This window comes from Electrophorus electricus, chromosome 12 (genome assembly GCF_041902795.1).
Source record: "Electrophorus electricus isolate QZ-2024a chromosome 12, ASM4190279v1, whole genome shotgun sequence".
Classification (NCBI taxonomy): domain Eukaryota; kingdom Metazoa; phylum Chordata; class Actinopteri; order Gymnotiformes; family Gymnotidae; genus Electrophorus; species Electrophorus electricus.
The window spans coordinates 14,929,359-14,949,881 of record NC_137508.1 but is presented as its reverse complement, the minus strand read 5'-3'; the positions used below and the strand labels follow the sequence as shown (position 1 = coordinate 14,949,881).

Here is a 20,523-nt window from a genome sequence, read left to right as displayed (position 1 = left end):
AACCAGTGTCGACATTTGATTAATCTTCTGGTGATTGAGCAGAGAGAGGAAGTCTTGATCTCCAAGTGCTATAATGAAAGAGGATGTGAAGGAGAAACATTTCCCCAGTAACCACAAATACTGGATCATTATGCTTTGACTCCATAATACAGCCTGGCTCATAGTGCTGTCTGGTAAACAGCCCAATCACTTTCTCTAGTGAAAGCTGTGGTGCTTTAAAAACATTTGATTTTTGAAATCAAACTAATCCTGTAAACTGATGTCAAACCAGGTTAAAACAATTAGAACATAAAATGTATTGACACAAAGAGCACTGACCTTACTCAGTGGTAAAGCCTATATCCTGAATTCAAAAGTCAAGCTTAAATCCTGGGATGATGCATCACTAAACAGAAGATTTGAGTTAACAAAATTTAGGACCAAACCAACCTATACTTTTCTTCACTCCATAGCTTGATGCAAGTCCTAATAAAAAACAGTCATATGTCTGAACAGACAGGGCCACTTTTGTTCTATACTGATTTCATACCTGCCCCAGGCAGGCGAGAACAAGCACCCCTTCTGACCATATCCTCACTGAGTTCACCATAATTCACAGCCCTGGGATAAGACGTGGATCATGACAGACCATTTCCTATGTGGGATCTGCTGCTCAGCGCACCCACCTTCCTCTCGGCCACTTTGGCCTGCACGCACTCCCACTTGTCCTGCAGGTTGCGGAGGTCCAGCTCAGTGGTGCTGTCCTGGCTCTCCGGCATCAAGGATACCAGCTGCTGTCCTCGGTGAAGAAGCTGCTGGTAGACCTCCTCCTTCACCTCCATTGCAGTACATAGCTCCTGTGCACACATACAAAACAGCATACATTTCCTTTATGAAGGGAACAATGGGAAAGGCATTTAGCCTGCACATATTGATCCTGTTATACATATAACCACTATGTGGCTCTTATTGTTTTGCTCTTATTCTTTTCTGCTCTTGTTCTACTCAGCGACTAATTAACTACTCAAATATACATGGATTTACAAAGAAGCATGCAAAGGTACTACACAGCTAGTTTTTTGTTTGTTTGTTTTCTTTAATAAGCGCTTTCTAGGGCTATTCAAAATCTATAGGATTGCTAATTAATTATGTAATCTTGTTTATTGTTGTTCACACAAACAAACAAACAAAAACAAACATACTGTCAGCAATCAGTCCTGAACTGGCACAAACTTGCCATCTATACCAGACCTTGCAGTCTTAAATACATACCAGATGGGTGTTAAGCTGCTCGCGGGCCGTGTCTGGTAGGCCCCCAACTGCCTTTGATGCTAACAGCTGACGTTCTGTGTCTTTTAGCCAGTGCTGCATATCTTCAATCTCACCATGGAAACCTTGGGCCTAAACACAATGTATGCAGTGTCACGACAATACACTCATTAGAGGAGGCTTCAGGGAGTGAAAAGAAGGTAAAAAAAAAAAAACCCTCCCGTTTCTGTTATTAATCTGGACTGAGTAAAAATGACAAATTCCCATCTTGAACAATGCTGTCGTAGACCATACATTGTGAGCAGATGCATTGTAGTATGTAGTAGACTGCATTGCAACTGTCTCCAGAGTTTTATTTATAGTATTGTAAGATGCTTAAATATGGATCTTAAAATGTCTTAGCAAGAATGGCTACATCAAACTTCATCTGAACTTTGCTGTTTATACTAAAAAGAAAATTGGGAATGTTTTCTTCCAAAAATATGATTAAAGAAAAATCACAGGATATTAAAAGAAATATTCAACATCTATTTCAGATCTCATATCAAGGGCTTCCTCCAGTACATGTGCATGTGTCTGTGCATGCATGGGAATTTGTGTGTGAGCATAGGTCTGATAAAATCCTGCCATGTTCCTTCTTTGTCTGCACATTCCTTCATTAAAGTCCTTCACTCCTGTTGAGAGCATCATCAATCACAGTTTCCTTCTAGTAAACCTGCACATTCCAAGCTCAGTCAGACCTGGAGCAAGGCACTGTCCAGAAGCTGCCTCCTCTGCTCAGTCTTTTCCAGAATCCTCTTCCAGCGCTGGCTGAGATTTTCCAGCTTGCTCTGCAGGCCGGAGGCCTCCTCACCTGCGCTGGACTCGATCAGATCACCGCCTGCCTTGTTCACTGCCTCCACCGTGCTCTTATGTGCAAGGACATCATTCTGCAACACCTGGCAATAGTAGTGATAAAAACTAATGAGAACATGACATGTTAATATTCAGGGAGAGATGTGTTTTACCAAAGACACGTGGCCTCTGTAACTAACAAATAAAACATTTTTGGACAGATCGTGAGATCTCAAAAACATATTAACAATATATAAATCCCTGCATTTACATGGTGTTTGGCAAGCTCTATCTCTATGGCTTTGGGGTCCCCGCTGGTTTTTTTCTGTTCACTTAGCAGGTCTTCAGTATGGGTCAGCCAGGCCAAAAGCTCATCTAGAGCATGCTGGAACTGCCCTAAAGCCAACAAGGCACTCTCCAGCTTGTGCTGCAAGACATCAGGAAAAATAGTGGAGTCACTCACGGTCATTGAAGAACACGACACAAAGGCTTTCATAGTCATTGCCATACCTGTCGGTTGATGACCTTCTCATCCAAGTTGTCCCAGAGCATTTTGAGCTCATTCATGGGTTCTTGGATGGCAATGCGGTCTGCTTCATCTAACACTTTCTTCAGCAGCAGTCCTGCCTGATGGTTCAGCCTCTCCATTTCAATCTGAAGTTGGTAAGCCTCGCCTTTGAACTCCTGCATGGGCACGTCAATGTGAAAAGTTATATGCTGAACCAGACATAACATTCAATATCCCCTGTCTACATTTGTACTTGATTCTAAGTACTAAAAAATATAGATGTGCCCCTTGGTCAACAATAAAGGAAAAATTTAGGATTGTTTGTCTTTATCTCTCTTTCAAATTATACTGACATATACTGAATACAATGTTTACCACAATGTAGCTTTGAACTAACTGTGGAACAGAAAATGAATTGATCCTTCTCTGGATAAACACAACTGTAATTTCATCTGAAAGGTCACTTTGTTTATGAAACAAACAGTCAAGGCACAACTATGTGGAATCACTGAAACATCTTTATACTTTTATTAGCATAAACCAAACAAGGTAATTCCAGGTCTGTTGAAGGGAAAAAAAGCTCACACATGCAGAAACAGTAAAGTAATACCTTGAGCTCCTCAATCTGCTGTTTCACAGTCTCCAGATCTGTGCCCACAGGTGACATTGAATCCAGTTTACTCTCCAAAATATCCACCCAGTCAAACATGCCCTGTAGAGATGGAATGGAGCACTATTGTCACTGACAATGCTGCCTTTACCTAGACTCAGGTTGCATTTTCACCCTTGAGACAACAATGGAAAAGCTGCAGAACTGAATTACGCCTAAGACCTTTCAAGCAGTCAGTCTGCACTATTTGCTTTAGCCATTTGAGATTTTCATCATGTTTATACATTTTACATTTGATGAGTTTAAATGGTTTTGATTAAATGGTACTTGTTATTTCATCAAACTAAACAAATTATTTTTAAAACTACAATTATTAATGTCTTCAAATGTGCTCATCAGCGATGAATACTTCTATGTCCATTGTATGTGTAAAAACATTAATCATCATGGGTGATGGTGCCACTCATTGTAAAATGTAAATTTAATACAATTACAGCACCACATCCTGATCAACTCCTATGTGGAACAGCACTGTTAGGTCTCACATTTTAGAGGAGCATGCTATACCTGAAGTCCATCCTGGAACTGAACAGCAGTCTGCATGGCTTCCTCCAGTCTCTCAACTCGCTCTTTCCATGTCTTATTTAAAGTCTCCCATGCCAAGTTCACCTAGTATGCAGAGTAGATATTGAGTTTAATACTGAGTTTTTAAAAAATTGGTGCTAAGTATATGAACTTTTTTGATATAATGAACATTTAATTCAAGAATAACAAAATATTTAAATAAGGATGCCCGAGCCATATTGATTAGACAGATGTTTGTGGCAATTTCCTCATAAGACAGCAAAAATCTATAAAGTATGAGGACATATAAACCACACTAGCCTATAAATGAAACATTCTAAATAATGTAAGACCAATGATGAAAGCTTTCATGCATTTTCATTTCCATATCTCTGGCACTATCACCTCATCAATGCTCTTCTTGATCACTGGTTTGTCTGGTTCTCCGCAAGCTGTCATAAGCTCTGCTCCTAGATTCTGGACCACATTCACCTCTTCCTGAAGACCATCAATCTCCTCTCTGTACCCCTGTGGGAAGCAAAACATATCCTCCTTTACAGCAGTGCATTAAACAAGCTACAAACAAACTATGTGTACTGTTCAGTGCTAAATATATGCTTTAAAAGATATATTTTATTATTTTACGTTGAGTCAATGGCTAACTGACCTCTACAGACTCTTGTTGCTGTTTGACCACCGAAGGATCAACTCCAGGCTCTTCCAACTCTTTCAGGAGGTCCTGTGTTTCCTTGATGGTGACAATGAGTGCACAGTGGTCACACCAGAACTTCTCAGCCAGGTCCATCACGTCTAGGAGTTTTGCCTCCCTCTCCTCCAGAAGGGCATGTATGTCATTCCAGACAAATACCATCTGGTCCAGTTTGTCTTGCACAGCTATAAAGTATATAAAGTATATCAAAGTATATTGTACCTTTCATTTTGTTGTGACAGACATATGGTAAACCAACCATTTTGGCTGAGATGACAGTAGACTGTACCAGTTGAGATTAATTGAGATTATTACCTTTGGATTGAAATCATTACCTTTGGCAGACAGGTCTTTGTCTGCTCCCTCTGAGCGAGTGATCATCTCTTCCCCTCGCTGCTTCAGAGTTTCATATGAGGGCTGCAGTTTCTCCAAGTCCATGTTCACAGCTTTGTTCTCAGAAATCTGATCACGGATCTTCTCCACTTCAACAGAGATGGAGGGGGGCTGGCGCAAACGCTCTGCTATTCGCACCAGGGACTCCAGCATGGGGTCAATTTTATCATGGAACTTTAAGAGGGACAGGCCACCATTCAGATAGAAATTTTACAAACATTAAGTTAAAGTCATACAGTTGCATTACCCATGCAGGTATAAGCATCAGGGCAAGCATTATGTAGTTTAGTCTAAAAACTAAAAAGTTTTTTTCAAGCGATCTAGCCAGTAACTTTTCTTGATCTTCCAATAAAATCACTTTCAGATCTGTTAAACATGAGTTTGTCAGGAAGCGTTTTAGTGGAAAAATGAAGAACTCACACCTCCTCATGCTCATATCAGAGAGGTCATGACTAATATATCCTTTTTATACAAAAACAGGCTGTACAACATTTAAAGGTTTACTTCCATCAAAGGGTTCTGACATCACACCTCACTAATGACCTGTTACTATATTGGACAACTATAAAAGAAGTGATTTTGTTTTTAAAGATAAGATTAACAATAGATTTTTTAGCAAGACTTTCTGCCAGGAACATACAGAATTTAAGGCTATTAAGACAGCAGTAATTCAAGTCTAATAAGCAAAAAGGCTGAAATTAACTCCAAGTAAACTTTGGCAAAGAAAAAACACCCAACATAGTAGACAAACCTGGGTAGATTTGGAAATGGCCTCATCGAGGGCTGTAGCTCTCTGCTTAACATCTGCTTTTAGCTGTGCATATAATTTGTCTGTGGCCTGGTAGGTTTCCCTTATCTTCTCCCCCTCCACTGGACTTAACCCCACCAGCTGAGGGCCAGTTTTGTTCATCTTGTCAATGTGTGGCTTGTGCTCCGCAATCAGCTCCCTCAGTTGCTAACAGCAAAACCATGTGTATTATTAGGAAGGTATGTGGAGGAATGATGTTAAAAAGTAGCTGCTATTTTGGGACCTCCATTATGTTCTTACCCGCAGTTCCTCTTGTTGCTGTCTGAGAGTCTCATACTCAATGGCTGGCTGAGGGAGCTGGGTGAAGTTAGCCTGGGTCTCATGCAGCCATGGCCACAGCTCTTCATAGGTCTCCCAGAACTGGCAGACCAGAGAGTGGGCCCTCTCCAGCTGCAGACAGCGCTCTGAATTCAAGTGACTCACAACGTTGTACTTCTCCAGGAGGGCCTGAACCTTAGCCTGTTCCCATGACAACAGCAGTCACGTACACATAATGGTTACATCCAAAAACCGCTACCATACACAAAAGATGTGTCATGTCTTGTAGGTGTACATTACATATGGGGTTCAGTCATGATTCTGGATGGTATCTCTTTACACTAAGGGTTTTTTGTTTTCACCTTTAGAGCCTGTTTCTCTGCTTCATCTTTACTGCTCATGATTGCATCTCCAGTCTTCGTGATATCATCCACAGCGTCTTTGTGTCTCATAATATCCATGGAGAAACCCTGGGAAAAAGAGGGTGCTTCTGTTAATGGTATGGGTTATATTCACACAGACACATTTGCTGTTGTTGTTAATGGTGGGGTCAGCCACTAATAACCATGGCTTGTCAGTCTGACCTTCTGAGCCTGTAGCTGATCTACAGTCTGCTCTGGCTCCAGCTTGATGTCCCCTAGGGATGTAAGCTTCCTCTCTGCCTCAGTCAGCCAGGCCAGCTCAGTGTCTGCTGCCTGCTTAAACTGAACACCAGACTCATGCATCAGCAACAAGTACAGGTAATGGCATTTGATTATAGTAGAAAAAGCTCACAAAAAATATACATTGCATTTTGATATTAATGCACCATTTATGTTTTAAACAACATATTATTCAAAGAAATTCTATGGAAGGGCCAATCAACCTCAGCTGTCATGACACTATATTGTGTTAGTGACGCCAACCGAATTGGAGTGAATCTATGATCGATGTGGTGAGTTTGCTTTTTTGTTACTATTCATGTACCTGCAGCACCTGAGGTTACCTGCTGTGATTTCAAGATGGCAGCTCCAGTCTGGTTGACATGCCTGGCAATGGCCTCACTAGCAGACCTATAGCGCTCATTGTCATCAGTGACCAATTTGTCCAGACCTTCTCGGGCACGCCATGGCACCAGCTCCAGCAAGGCACTGCTCACTTCATTTAGCATGTCCACCACTGGCCTGCACTCCTGAACCTCCTTCAGTAGCGCCTGAACGCAAAGCACAGTTTATGCACACTCATGCAAACAGGCTAAGACAGCTAGTACTTCCTAAGCTTTGTCCGAAACTGTTTAGTGTTCTTTTTAGAGTTTCAGCCATTTTGTTGTAGTGTTGTCCAAATTCTCAGTGGAAAATTCAAGTTCCATATATAGTTCACTATATTGTTACCCATCATGCACTGTAAATGTAGTAAACAACTGATGTTCACAGTTTATGTGAAAAGGTACTACAATGCATAACAGTTTCCTATGGCAGATGTTAATACTGTTGGACTGCCTGTATAAAAGAAATGCTGACTGGTTTGGCATCGCCATTTCATGTGAGTGCAAAAGTAACATTCACAGAATATATTAATAGAATGTGAACGCTCATGCTCAAGAAATACGCATTACAGTATTTCAGTAGTTTTTATTCATAAAATGGGATGTAACCACAGAGATAAGTATTAATACAGTCACAACATAACACATTTGAAGCTGTAAAACATTGCTAAACTACACTAATTCAATGTGTTGTGATAGTACCACCATTATATATTTCCCGCACAAGCTAGTATTGTCCAAATTTTGTCTCCTTTGCATACCCTATGTACCATTACATGTAGAACTGTCTCACTAAACTGGTGATTAGTGAATGTGTAAACGAGTAGACCATTTCAGACAGACTGCAATGTACACATAAACTCATTAAAAACTAACATGAAGCTTAGCAATAGCAAATGTAAACTAGAATGTAATAACACCTTAAAAAACCCTTCACCCAAAAGTGCTACTAAAGCTAATAATGAATGAAGACTAGTGGGTAATTTGACGATCTCATATAATGCAAATTGGATCCTCCAAGCTTTTCTTTAAAGGTGAAGAATCCCTTGCAGGCTAAAAGTGCGTACTCACATTTTGCTTCACTTGCACTTGAGTGAGCTGTTCTCCCACTTGTTCCTGAGTTCTGAACACAGCCAGCTCAGACTCCACCTTCTCCAGCCAGGAATTCAGCTCCTCGTGTGTATGTTGTAGACTCGTAGCCAGAGACAGGACCTTGTCCAGGGTCTTCAGCACATTGTTGCTCATTGTAGTAATCTCAGCATATCTTGTCTTTATTCCATCCAGTTTGCCCTGAATGGTGACAACTTCATCACCTGCATAAAAGTGGCAGACAAATTACTCAGCCTGGCACTTTGCCATTTCTAAAGCTTTCATGGTGTGGTACTAAGTGAAAAAGCTTTTAAACTAGCCAGCTGAATTACAGATGTAGATTGCTTCTCAGTAGGCAATTCTAAAATTTGCTAAAAGGCTCAGTGTAAAGTGGAAGTGGAAGATAACATCCCCCCCACCCCCGCAAACACTCCACGCCCTGCTACTCAGCCTTTCAGACGTTGATACAGATATGACTGGGTAAGCACTACCACTGTATCAATATTATCAGCTACCAATATTATTAACTTTAGATACAGTAGTTTTCTTGAAAATGTGCTTGAATGCAAATATTGGAGTTGAACACATTCTATACTCATTGTATTTACAAACTTTTAATATTTTGTTATAAAAATGACAATAATATGAATTAAAATAAAATGAAAAATCTCACCTGTGGTCTGTTTCAACAGCTCTATTCCATTCTGCAATGCCTGGTCAACACTCTGTTTTCTTAACACAATATCTTCATGAAGAACCTAACCATAGAGCAAATCTCAGTTAACCACAAATAATCCTTAAACAACGACAACAAGATAATTGAGTAAACACAGATAACTTAAATTGTGATGATGGTTGGTTGATAGATAGATAGATAGATAGATAGATAGATAGATAGATAGATAGATAGATAGATAGATAGATAGATAGATAGATAGATAGATAGATAGATAGATAGATAGATAGATAGATAGATAGATAGATAGATAGATAGATAGATAGATAGCAGCAACAAGAAAAGTTGGAGAGGAGAGCCTGCAGAGGAGCAGATCTGGTCTACCAGTTGCTTGGCGTGCTGTTTTGCCAACATGGCTGGTGCATAGTCTTGGACCATGACTTCACTCAGCCTGCCGTGGATCTCATCAAGCCAGTTCATGAGAGCCACTTCGTCCTCCCCAAAGAGTTGAGCATTGGACAGAGCCTGCTGCAGCAACTCAGCCTTCCTACAGCAGCACTCCTGCAGCTTGATGTAGCTGCTCTGAGTGCTGTCCAATTTGGCCTGGACCAGTTCTTTATCATCCATGCAGCTGACCGTCCGCAGCTCCTGGCCCAGACTCATCACTTGGTACAAGCTCTTACTATGGCTGATAATTTCCTCCTCTAAGGTCTGATTACCATGGCACACAGAGTACAGTGGTGGGTGGGTGGGGAGATCATAGCGAACACAAAGAGAATGGAATAATAACAAAAAAAAAAAATAATAGATATCAAAAACAAATGTGACAATAATATAAAGATGCAATAAAAGTGATAACATAAAGGTGTGAAAAAAGATCAAAATGGATGGGGTTTAACGCAGGATGAACCAATAAGTACAGGTGTGCCTGAAAGCACTGCAGCTTTGTACCTTATTTTGAGAAATCTGCTCTTCCAGTTTAGATGTCTGGGTGCCTATGGGTTCTGAGTTGGCTAGACATTTCTCTGTAGCAGTGAGCCACTCGACTAGTGGCTCCAGTGTCTCATGGAACTGCTGGGCCACCACCAAAATATTCTCCAGCTGCTTTCGTCTGCCAGGATAGAAGTATAATGACCCAATGTTTAATCACTGATTAACGTTACACATGAAAAACTGAACTACACCCACTAATATTTTTACTTTGCTATTTAACTGTAAGAGAGGTTTTAAGAGATTTTCTAAAATAGTTGGACACTTTATCTCACTTCCTGATGATAACATATATATCCTTATGAACTTAAAGTGCAGCACTTTTACCTGCTCTCCGCTTTTTTCAGCAGAGCATCCCACCTCTCCCCCAGGCACTCAATCTCCTTTCCAATCTTTTCCTTATCCACAGAGTCAGCCAGCTCTGTCACCTTCCCCCCCTCCTTCTTAATAAGCTCCACCGTTGGCCTGCGGTCATCCAGCAGTCTCTGCAAGAGCTGGCCATGGCACACAAGAGCAAAATATACAATTGCAAAGCAAGGTAATAAAACAATATGTGCATCATGATAAACTGACCATAAATCCTCCAAAGCCTTCATATATTTCTGATCTCTTATTAAAGCCTATATCCTGCATTGCTGTATTGATAAAACAGTGGTGTGGCCCCAGGAGTAAGCCTGACTTTATTAAATGGGAGCATGGTAAACATATGTGATGTATATTTTCATGGTAGCAGTCTTCGTGTGCTGCTGTTATCCTAAAGGGTCTACTGGGAGTGGTGAAACCTTACCTGCTTGGGGAAGCATTTCCCAACTGGGCCTTCAATACAGGCAAGTTTTATAATCAATATCACAGAATTGCTGAGTTGTATACTTACTCTCTGTTCTTGTATCTGTGCTTTGACAACTTTGAACTCTGCTGATGGAGGTTTCTGGCTGGCCACCAGCTCTTCTGTGTCTGTAAGCCAGCTGAGCAGGGACTCGAGAGCATCTTGGAACCTACCACAGTGCAGCAGAGCTTCATGCAGCTGTGCTGAGCGTTCTGCTACCTGACATGATCAAATAGGCAGAAACATATAGAACTCTTAATAGAGTACAAAAAGTTGATCTTTTAGCTAACGGACAATAGATATAAAAGTGTCACCTTTTTGTTGATGGTGTTCCATTTGTTGTTGACCTCATCCAAGTCATGTTCAAGGCCCTTAATAACAGTCCCTTTGGGAGCATTCTGAATAAGGCCCTGGCCTAGCGAGTTTAGCTCTTGTAGTTGAGTTTGTAGTGACTCAATGGTATCTTTCTGGAAAACCTAAAGTGAGTGGAAAACATAGAGATATGTCAAAGGCTGAATGGAAACACTGATGTGAATCTCATTAGAAGTCGTACAGATTAAGCTGTCACAGTCATTTATTATGGTTTGCTGATTCGTGAATGATTCCATTTGGAAGGTTTGTTTAAAGTGTCATTTTAAGGAATCATCATCAGCCCTCTAGTTCTAGGAAAATGTATTACTGTTAATATAATGAAAAATTGCAGATTTTGTATCACTAAATTCCAATAGTTGACAACAGTACAGTCCATTCCCTAACAAAGGCTCACTGCTCCATACCAACAAAAGCACAAAGATACAAAATCCTCTTTATAAAAGCATCAATTAGAGTACCTGCCTCTTTCAGTATATTTGACTCTGAATACCTGAACCTGTTTGCTTTTATTTGCTCCTTTTATGGCAAGACTTTCCACTGAATTGGGCACAGCATACATTGTAGGACCAGTCAGCAGTTCAGAAAGGGGCTACTGTTAATACACAGCTGTATAACATCATAGAAGGTGAGTCACTGACAGAAAATGATACCAAACTCATTGCAGCCACCTGATAATCAGGTAGCAAGAGCAGTACAATACAACTTCGCAGGAAATGCTAATCATATATTTGCCATGCTGACCTAATGAGGTAAGGCTTAAGGCTAAAGAGGGATATTTTGGGATAGCCTACCTGTGAAGATGGCAAGACCATATCATCCATCTCAGGGCATGCAGCTAAGGATGTTAACAAGCTCTGTATTTCCTCATCTCCCTTGCAGTTAATAGCCCACTTTATTCCATTGGCAAGACCTGTCTCTCTTTCCACAGACAAGAGAAACTCTTCCAAATCAGCCATTTTAGACTCTGTGATTCTTTGCTCATTTTCATAAAACTCTGCATCTTTAGTAACATTTTGCTCCAGGGAGGGACTGTGATGTGACACAGTCTCTGGCTGTGTCACAACTATGCTTAAAAGCTCAACTTCCTCCTGAGATGAAGTATCCTCAAGAAGTTCAGCTGTGGGTAACTCATCATATCCTGAGATCGTCCTAGACTGGCTGTCATAGGTAGAGTTCTGTGTTTGTTTTATCGACCCAACTGCTATTTTGCTACGTATATCTGAGCAACTACCATTAGAAATGTTTGGTTCAGTGTCGCTGAGGCCTATTGCACACATGTCTTTATGCTTTTGGTCTTCTTGTACTGCTTGGTGCATCATGCTAGGTGCAGAGAACAGAAACTCCTTTTGCCTAAAACTGAGGGAGCACGCTGCATTTAGCTCCTCAGATATGTGCACAGCCTCAGTGGAGGAGAGGCTCCTGGTGCCTGGCATGGGTCTCCACTGGATTCGCTGGCTCCGCCGCTCTCGCTCCACCATGGGGCTGCACAGGCCAGAATCATCCTCCGACGTCAGAGAGTTCGTGACGCTCCGCCCTTGGCTGACTCGCACCAAGGCTTGCCGGCCGGCTCCGTCAGCACACAGGGTACCGCTGCAGCTTCCATATTCACTGAGGCTGGCTTGTGCGTAACTCTTCCAGGAGCGCCGGTGCTGCTGAGGCTCCCGTCTCTCACCCTGCACCCGCACCTTCCTTGCCACAGTGCCTGCCCCACGGATTATTGCGCCATTAAGCTTCAGCCCATCGAACACCACCTGCTCATCCAACCGTGACACTTCCCTGCTGTGTAGCTCGAAGGCACTGGAAGAAACCAGGACGCCATTTCCACAAAGCGTACTCATGTCCAGGGTGCGGTGGGCGTAAGGCAGAGTGCCAATAAAATGCCGGGAGGCCAGGCTGCCCTTAGAACCAGAGTCGATCTGCTCGTTGAGCCGCACAGTGTCATAAATGGATCTCTGGGGAACATAGCAGTCATCAATGTTCAGGTCCTCTTCTTCTCCTTTACCCACACAGGAGGGGTTCTGGCGCAGGCAGTCAGGTCTGCTAAGAGGTTTGCCCATTCTACCAATAACTAACACTTAATGTTGTGAAATTTAAATTTAGAAATGAGGTATGAGTTTTCAGTGCAAAGATCCATTCATGTTGAAGAAAAAGGCATAAAAAGGCTATAAAGCACATATCAGCTTACATGGTGAACTCTTAAAAAGTGCATCCTATCATACACTGTGCCAAAACATGAAGTCTAAGAATAAATAGAAAAATCTATTTTAGAAGCAGTCTTCAATATACATAAATAGAAGTTTCAATGAATGAAGATTTCCAATAGGAAAAAATAAGACAAATGTTATCTGTAATATAAAACAATTTCATGCTGAGAGCTAAGTCAATAATATATCTTGCAATGTAGAGCGCTTTTAGTAATATTTCATCTTCCTCCAGAACATTCAGTTCCATATATTCAACGCATTAGTTTTCATATCTTCTCATTGTAAGAACTTGCTTATTGTAGCTTGTTTCGTCAGTCTTAAGTTTCGTCACAAACATCCTATGAACAAAAGTGCTGGCATTTTTCTATTCTCCTGAGCAGTCAGCAGTGGCTCTCCCCAGAACTATCTCCATTGTGAAGTGGAAAATCCTGATACAAATACTCCAATTTGTAAAAAAAAAAAAAAAAAAGCGGTAGGGCACCAGCACAAACAACAATAAAAAAACGCTCTTGCCTCTCTTGTGGTCCACCCGGCAATGACAGACACCCTCCTGGCAATGTGCTCAAGACCCCGCCCCCTTCTCATTATTCCGACAACATCTGCCGCAGCTCCATTTATGCTGAGAGCACATGTTGATTGGTGGATGCTTGACCCTGTTTTAATTTTCCCTTTCTGTCTCTGTGGCCTATTTGACTTAACTTCTTATTCATCTCCTGCTCTGACAGTAGCCCTCCTCCTTCAGTACAGAGAGGGGAAAGTGGGAAAAAAGGTTTTAGAAGCAAACAGCCTCCTCTCAGATGACATCACACGGGGCAGAAACAGATACTCTCCAACCCCCTTTTCTCTGGTGTTATCATGTGGGGAGTTGTCGAGGAGCCTGTATATTCACTTAATTACTCTGGAATGTTTAGGGAGGTTACTAGTCCTAGAAAATGACAGCATGAGCACATTCAAGTGCATGGATGGGACATGTTTTTTTTTTTATAGCCAATGACCAGGCTGGAAGGAAGAATCGAGCACAGTCCATATAAAAGGAAGAATCCCCTTTCATTTGTGTTCTTGTCAACTCCAAAAGAACAAGACAGCCTATAGGAATACAGGCATGGTCTGCTGCTCAACTCCATGTTTGCAAGGAGAGAAAAGTGGGAAACTGGCAGAGATGAGTACGCAGTTAAATAGATCTGTGGGATTTACAGAAAGGATATTCGGCAGCTGAATCCCACATACTTTTGACATAATCCAGGCATTGGATTAAAGGAGGCAGAACATTTGTCAAGGGGGCAGACTTTCATGTCTCTTATCTTGAATTCACTTGTTTACCAGTAGAATCTAATTTCAGTTAATAGGATCCTTTTGAAATAAAAAAGTAATATCTCTTTACAAAGCAAACACAAATTACTGTGTTTGTTATTAATGTTGTAAATTAAGTGTGGCTTTTAATGTTATACTTTTAGGAGAAAAAATGTTCTATTGTGATTTAATATTGTATGCTTGACAGGATTTGCTTTAACTACTTACTGAGAGAGTGCATGCCTGAACAGGCAAACAGGACAGGGACATCTACCCATCAGAAAATTACCCTCTGACAACATTATCTCACACAAGATAATGCTCACACAAATAATAGCTCTAGCCAATGAAACACAAAGCTATTATTCAGGAGAGAACAAAGACTGCCCTGAACACAATTTCAGAGACCTTTTTATAGAGTCCTCAGAGTTAAGATAAACTGTGCATGAATATTGGGTGTTTCATATACTCCCAAGGTCATTATAATACAACGTGTAAAAGGCTGTTCCTGAGTGATCTCATGTTTCCTCTTGGGGGTTTTCACGAAGAGTCAGGGCAATGACTAAGCTCAAAGCTGTGGGCTTCATAAAGCTCTCTTTCTGATCATCACCTTTAGAGCTGGTAATGCACATTATTCAGTGGAAAGTAATGCCTTTAGGTTCATAGGGGGTTGCTGAGGTCATGGTCAAGTAGTGGAAAAAAAAACATGCCCTCATCCATTACAGTCACCCACAAAAAATGTTTCTGCGATGTAACATTTAATATTTCCTTCTACACGTATAAGGATTCTTGGAAAAATGCAAGAAAAAACAAAAGAAGAAAAAAAAACTACAAAGATGGCAAAACCTGCACAGAAGCAGACAGTTGACCCAGTATTGTCTTCTTAGTGAATAGCCAGATTATACCACAAAGGCATGAGATGTGATTAGCAATGCTCTTCTTGTGTACTTCACTGATAACAGCCACAGATTTTAAGGGAACACTCCAGCAACTCATACTTACGTTCTTAATCCCAAACACATAGCAGCTGCCAAATTAAAATTCTGAATCTCGCAATCTTGTTTAATGTTGTGCTTCATTTCCTTGAGGTAAATGACTGCATCTTTGAGAACAATGATGATTTTGACCCAGCAGCTGAAGTAGCAGCGAGAAGCCCCCAGATGTAGGGACAAGACAAAAGAGGCAGCATTCATGCAGCATGGGGTCTAAATGATCAGCAGCAGCTGATGCTCCTTAACCCTACAATGACTCAACTGCACTGGTCCTCTTTTCTCATAAACTCTCATTTGTTGTGGCTTATGTTACAAGTTTTACGTGTGATGTTTTACAGCATTACTAAATTGTAATTCTGAAAACTATCAGCATTTTTATAGTCTAAACCTAGACTTATTAGGAAATAAGGCTTGTAGAACATTTTAATATACCACAATTCATCTTGATCATGTAGATCTGTTTTATCCAGAGATGTGGCAAACATTTAGGCATTTCTAAGCATTATGAAGGAAACAATATAATATGGCACAATAGTTTTCATTACATAATATAATTACAAAAAGGGAATAATAACTATTACTTTGGGAAAAAAAAAAATCTTTATCACAATTTTTTGCCAGTTCCTTTTTGCTAGTTTGTTAGTAAGTCATAATGAAATGAAGAACCTTTCAGGTGGCTGCAAGGCATGTGTCTGCCTTCTCAGATGACTGAAAGAGCAGGAGTCAGACCCTGTCATTTTTCACTATGTTGTTGGTACACAGAGCCTCAGTGGCTCCCAGCTGGCTGACTGCTCACCCATGACAAATGGCACATTGGCAGGGGCTCCTTTGTTACTGCAGGTTGCTCAGCAACACAGTGAACATGGCTGTCCCAACACAACAGCCAAGCACGTGGCTAACAGGCCAAGTAAATGCTGCTTAACTCATATCAGCATGGCAGTAAAGATCACACCAACACAGTGTAATTACTGTGAGGTTTTTTTTAACAACAAGAACATAGATGTAATGTCTACATAATGTCTACAGAGCACATTAAAACAGTTCAGTTACACTGTATTCAAGTTTATAGAGTGCAGGTAAATGTACCACTGAAAAGTTAATTATAGATGAAAATCTATGTAGAAGTCCACATGCATCACAAAGGACCACTATATGGGTGGAGACTAACCAACCAACGTTTCCCTTATTACAATCAAAGTGTATTACTGTGTTTTTAACTATGACCTTTACAGAATTTTGTTTGGATATATTATCTTACATATTATTCACGTTCTACGCATTCTACTGTATGTCAGCACAATTAAGTGAGAAGGTGTTCTTCAATGTAACTTAAATGAAGCATTAGGCTACATTACCGTATTATGACTATTACTGCACTATATTACTTTGCTTTTTAAGGCACACAGAAAACAAAAGAACTCATAGTCATGATTTGATTTCATAGGCTAAAAATCATTAAATGATGAGATGGAAATTTTGTGAATGTTCCTTCTCACAATGTAAGCTACAATGACAACATAGCTGACAGAATCAGAGGGCAGCAATTAATACATTTGAAGAATTTTATAGACACCAGTGGACAACAAGACAAGAGCAAAAAGTCAAATATTATTATCTTACCTTGAAAGTTTCTAGCTGTTGGTTAATGACCTCTGTCTCCATGCCAACAGGTCCTAGGGATTCCTCGTGTTCTTCTGCAACAACCATGCTTTGTTTGAATGTATGTAGCTTGTTGTAGAACTCCTCCAGATGTTTAAGCATGTCCTCAACCTGCTCCTTCCTCCTATTGGCCCGATCCATCAGCTTGCCACTCTGCTTGCTCAGTGCTTCCAAGTCTCTCTTTAGGCCGAGTAGATCTGGTGAGGTCTCTGACTCTAGCATTTTCTTGCAGGTGTCTCTGGCACTCAATGTATTGGTCATTAGATCTTGGAGTTTAGTCACAAAACTTTGCATGTTGCCTTGTTGATCTCGCAGGGTGTCTATGTCTCGGCCCATTGAGGCCATACTATCTAGCTCATCATCCAGGTCTGTAAAGCTTGTGAACATCTCCCGAATGGTGTTCTGGAATTGGCCAATGCCCTTAAGTTTGTTCTCCAGCATGGAACAGGTGTCTTCAGTTGCTTTGCTGATGGTTCTATGCTCCTTCTCTAAGCTGTCTGCCTGAAGGAGGACATCTGTCACTCCCTCAGCTTCTGGTACATCTACTACCAAAACATGAGCTAGACTTTTAAGGTGCTCAATTTGTGTCTGGACATTCTCTAAGCTTTTCTGCTGGGCTTTCATGTTGGTTAAGTTTTTATTACTATAAGCCTGGACACCAAGGTCAGTGTGGCATTCCAGCTGCCTCTTTGCATCCTCAAGTTGGCTTTTGAGCTCTTTGTGTGTATCAGTAAACTCCTTCAGCCTCTGTGAAAGCTTCTCCAGTGATTCTTTCTTGAGCTGCAAATCTTCAGTCAAGTTCTCAATGTTCTGCCCAATAACCATCTTTTCTTCTTTTACAGCATCCACATCTGCTGTGGCCACTTCCATAAGGCTGTCAGCAGCTGTGTTCAACAGCTCCATCTGAGCTCTGCGTTTGTCCAAATCCTTCTGTATGGCCTTGACCTGTGAGATGCAGTTCTCAACTTCTGCAGGGTTCACACTGAACTTTACCATGTTCTCCCTGCCTACATAGTCCTGCAGCCATTTGCTCAAACTTTCTGCATGCTCCTTGTATTTCTGGGCCCTATCTATAGCTGTGTTGAGCTTCTCTGCTCTATCCACAGCACCCCTTTTTACCTCTTCCCAGTTGGACTTGAGGGCTGAGAGTTGTCCTTGGAGGGCCAGCTTTTCTGCTCCCTCTGTGCTCTGAAGGAGTGTCTCTCCCTCTTTTATAATGGTGCTGTAAGGTTCCTCATGTTCACTCAAGGCCCTCTGAACAGCACTGTGCTCCTTCAAGCTTTGACTCAGAATATCCACCTTTGCTGAGATGGTCTGAAGCCCAGCCTGATCCTGCAACTTCTGTTCTATCCAAGCCTGAAAGTCTTTAGATGTTTGATGGAATTGCAGAGAGCTAGCAAAGGTAGAGTTGAGCTGATGAATTCGCTTTCCTAGTGAATACAAAATTAGACTTTAAGTTCAAATAAATTAATATAATACTATTGTAATAATACCACCTGTTATATGTGAACTATTATCTTAGCTGAACATATTGAACATGTGGTAGTTGTTAAAAGGAAAATATCTGATTATGGCCTCAGTTGAAACTGTAATACTTATATAATAAAAATTGAATAATGTAATGTCCCTCCCTTAGACATCTTAATTTTGTCAAACAAATTTTTTTTTATCCAAATAAATGTAACAAATCAGTGAGTAGATGAATTAATGCTATTTTGGCAAGCCTCAAGTACTGTAAATTTAAGCAACTACACATTTTCAGAAATTTTTCAGAATACAACTGATTAGGAAGGGTACTTGATGTTATCCAACAAACCTGCTTTGTCTTCAAGCAGTTTGAATGGTTTGGAGACATTTTCCAGCTGCTTTTTAAGGTTGGCTCTGAGATACTCTTCAGTCACCAGTGCCGAAAGCTCAGAGCAGAGACCTTCTGCCTCTTTCAGCCTCTTTTTCTCCTCACACAGCTGAGCCTCGATGGCATAAGTTGCTTCCAGCTGTTTCTTCACTACATCAGGATGTGTGCTCAAGGCTTGCTGTCCATTGAGCTGAGATTCCAGGTTTACCACACTGTCACCCAGGCTGTGGAGGAGTTCTAAGAACTGTGTGATCTTATCCACAGCTTGCTCTATGAGGACACTGCGCTGAGACAGCTGAGCTGTCAGACTCTGCCACTTCTGGGTGATAGCAGCCAGCTGGTCTTTCACCCCCTCTACTGCAGGGTCCTGCTGTCCTGATGAACTAGTGATGGCCGGAGCTGCCTCATTCAGCTGTTCATATTGAGGTTTGCGGCTTTCAAACTCTTTCAGTAAAATCTAAAAAGGAGATAAAGTTAGATACTTTGGGGAGATGCACTACATTTAGATGCCTAAGTAGTTATATGTTATTTAATATCTTGTCTTTGTTAGTGGGATGAAGGAATTTCAAAGACATAACATTGTCAGTTTAATGTAAGTATCATCTAAATATACAGTTTATTAAGAGATATTTAGGCAGAATTTTTGAGTGGCTCCCAGTACCTCAACCTGCTGCTTCTGAGTGTTGAGCATGTTGGGCTCCATAGACAGGGGCCCCAGGACACTCATCATCAGTTCTTTCTCTTGCAGCCACTGGAACAGCTGCAGCTGGGTTGTTTGGAAGAGCTCCAGCATGCGGGATGACTCCTCCAGGTGCTGCTTTCGGTTCTCCACAGATCCCCTGACCTCCTTCCATCCCGCATCTGTATATGAAGCACAGCACACATACCATCACTCACTGGTTTATACTGGGGGAGCACCATCAGAGTACATGCAGGAGGCAAGATTCCCCAACTATGGTACTGAGTGCTCATATGCTTTCACTTGAGCATGGGGTTGATGCAGAAGATGTGGAGTCTGAGACATTCACCTCACCAACACCAGTGGGCAGAAAAAGATTCATGGTTTTAGATGAATGGTTTTGAACATGATATACCTATCTGATCCAGCATGTGCTTCCACTTAGCTGCCTCAGGTGAATCTGGGTTTTCCTCTATCAGGTGGAGTAACTTCTCCCTCAGCTGCTGGTGTTGCTGCTCTTTTTGTTTCATATTTTCTTCATAAGACTGTGCAGAAAGAGATAACTTAGTAATTTCCTTCTCTAAATAAACCACGAAGTTGGATATATGCAGTAGAAGGCCTGTGTGGGTAAGTTATGGGGAGTGAAAACATACATTATCTATGGAAGGGCAGTGTGTCTACCTTCTGCTGTTCCATTTGTGTTTTAACTGATTCTTTTCCCATGGGCTCAGAGCTCCAGGAAGTTGCCGTCTTCTTCATGTTCTCTAGCCACTGCAGCATGGACTCTGCTTCATCATGGGCCCCTTGTACCTTCAGCAGCTGGGCATTTAGCTCAGAGGACCTGGTCTTCAGCAGTTCCCCCAGGTTCCTGTAGCTCTCGCCCACACATAACATGTTCTGCTGCACCTGCATCAGCTCTGCAGGCAGCCAAGAAC

The 20,523-nt window shown here is 41.3% G+C and overlaps 1 protein-coding gene across 24 annotated transcripts in view; it reads right to left on the bottom strand.

The window, feature by feature from the left end:
• The window catches only part of dst (dystonin), a 104,609-nt gene that overhangs the window by 14,210 nt on the left and 69,876 nt on the right, over positions 1 to 20,523 (bottom strand). For 20 of the 24 annotated variants that reach the window (XM_081724203.1, XM_081724191.1, XM_081724201.1 and 17 more), the window contains 27 exons: positions 20,270 to 20,505; positions 20,004 to 20,133; positions 19,571 to 19,770; positions 18,871 to 19,366; positions 17,016 to 18,484; positions 10,852 to 11,013; positions 10,586 to 10,756; positions 10,039 to 10,205; positions 9,673 to 9,832; positions 9,106 to 9,432; positions 8,719 to 8,803; positions 8,028 to 8,269; positions 6,918 to 7,124; positions 6,517 to 6,636; positions 6,295 to 6,402; positions 5,915 to 6,133; positions 5,618 to 5,821; positions 4,809 to 5,040; positions 4,432 to 4,658; positions 4,170 to 4,292; positions 3,768 to 3,869; positions 3,201 to 3,302; positions 2,593 to 2,766; positions 2,354 to 2,509; positions 1,989 to 2,186; positions 1,252 to 1,380; positions 666 to 836 (listed from right to left, as the gene is read on the bottom strand). In XM_081724203.1, coding sequence (XP_081580329.1) covers positions 666 to 836; positions 1,252 to 1,380; positions 1,989 to 2,186; positions 2,354 to 2,509; positions 2,593 to 2,766; positions 3,201 to 3,302; positions 3,768 to 3,869; positions 4,170 to 4,292; positions 4,432 to 4,658; positions 4,809 to 5,040; positions 5,618 to 5,821; positions 5,915 to 6,133; positions 6,295 to 6,402; positions 6,517 to 6,636; positions 6,918 to 7,124; positions 8,028 to 8,269; positions 8,719 to 8,803; positions 9,106 to 9,432; positions 9,673 to 9,832; positions 10,039 to 10,205; positions 10,586 to 10,756; positions 10,852 to 11,013; positions 17,016 to 18,484; positions 18,871 to 19,366; positions 19,571 to 19,770; positions 20,004 to 20,133; positions 20,270 to 20,505 — 6,317 coding nt within the window. Of the gene's footprint in view, positions 1 to 665; positions 837 to 1,251; positions 1,381 to 1,988; positions 2,187 to 2,353; positions 2,510 to 2,592; positions 2,767 to 3,200; positions 3,303 to 3,767; positions 3,870 to 4,169; positions 4,293 to 4,431; positions 4,659 to 4,788; positions 5,041 to 5,617; positions 5,822 to 5,914; positions 6,134 to 6,294; positions 6,403 to 6,516; positions 6,637 to 6,917; positions 7,125 to 8,027; positions 8,270 to 8,718; positions 8,804 to 9,105; positions 9,433 to 9,672; positions 9,833 to 10,038; positions 10,206 to 10,585; positions 10,757 to 10,851; positions 11,014 to 17,015; positions 18,485 to 18,870; positions 19,367 to 19,570; positions 19,771 to 20,003; positions 20,134 to 20,269; positions 20,506 to 20,523 lie in introns of those variants that run through there. The other 4 variants (XM_081724210.1, XM_081724209.1, XM_081724204.1 and 1 more) reach the window with 2 other exon arrangements.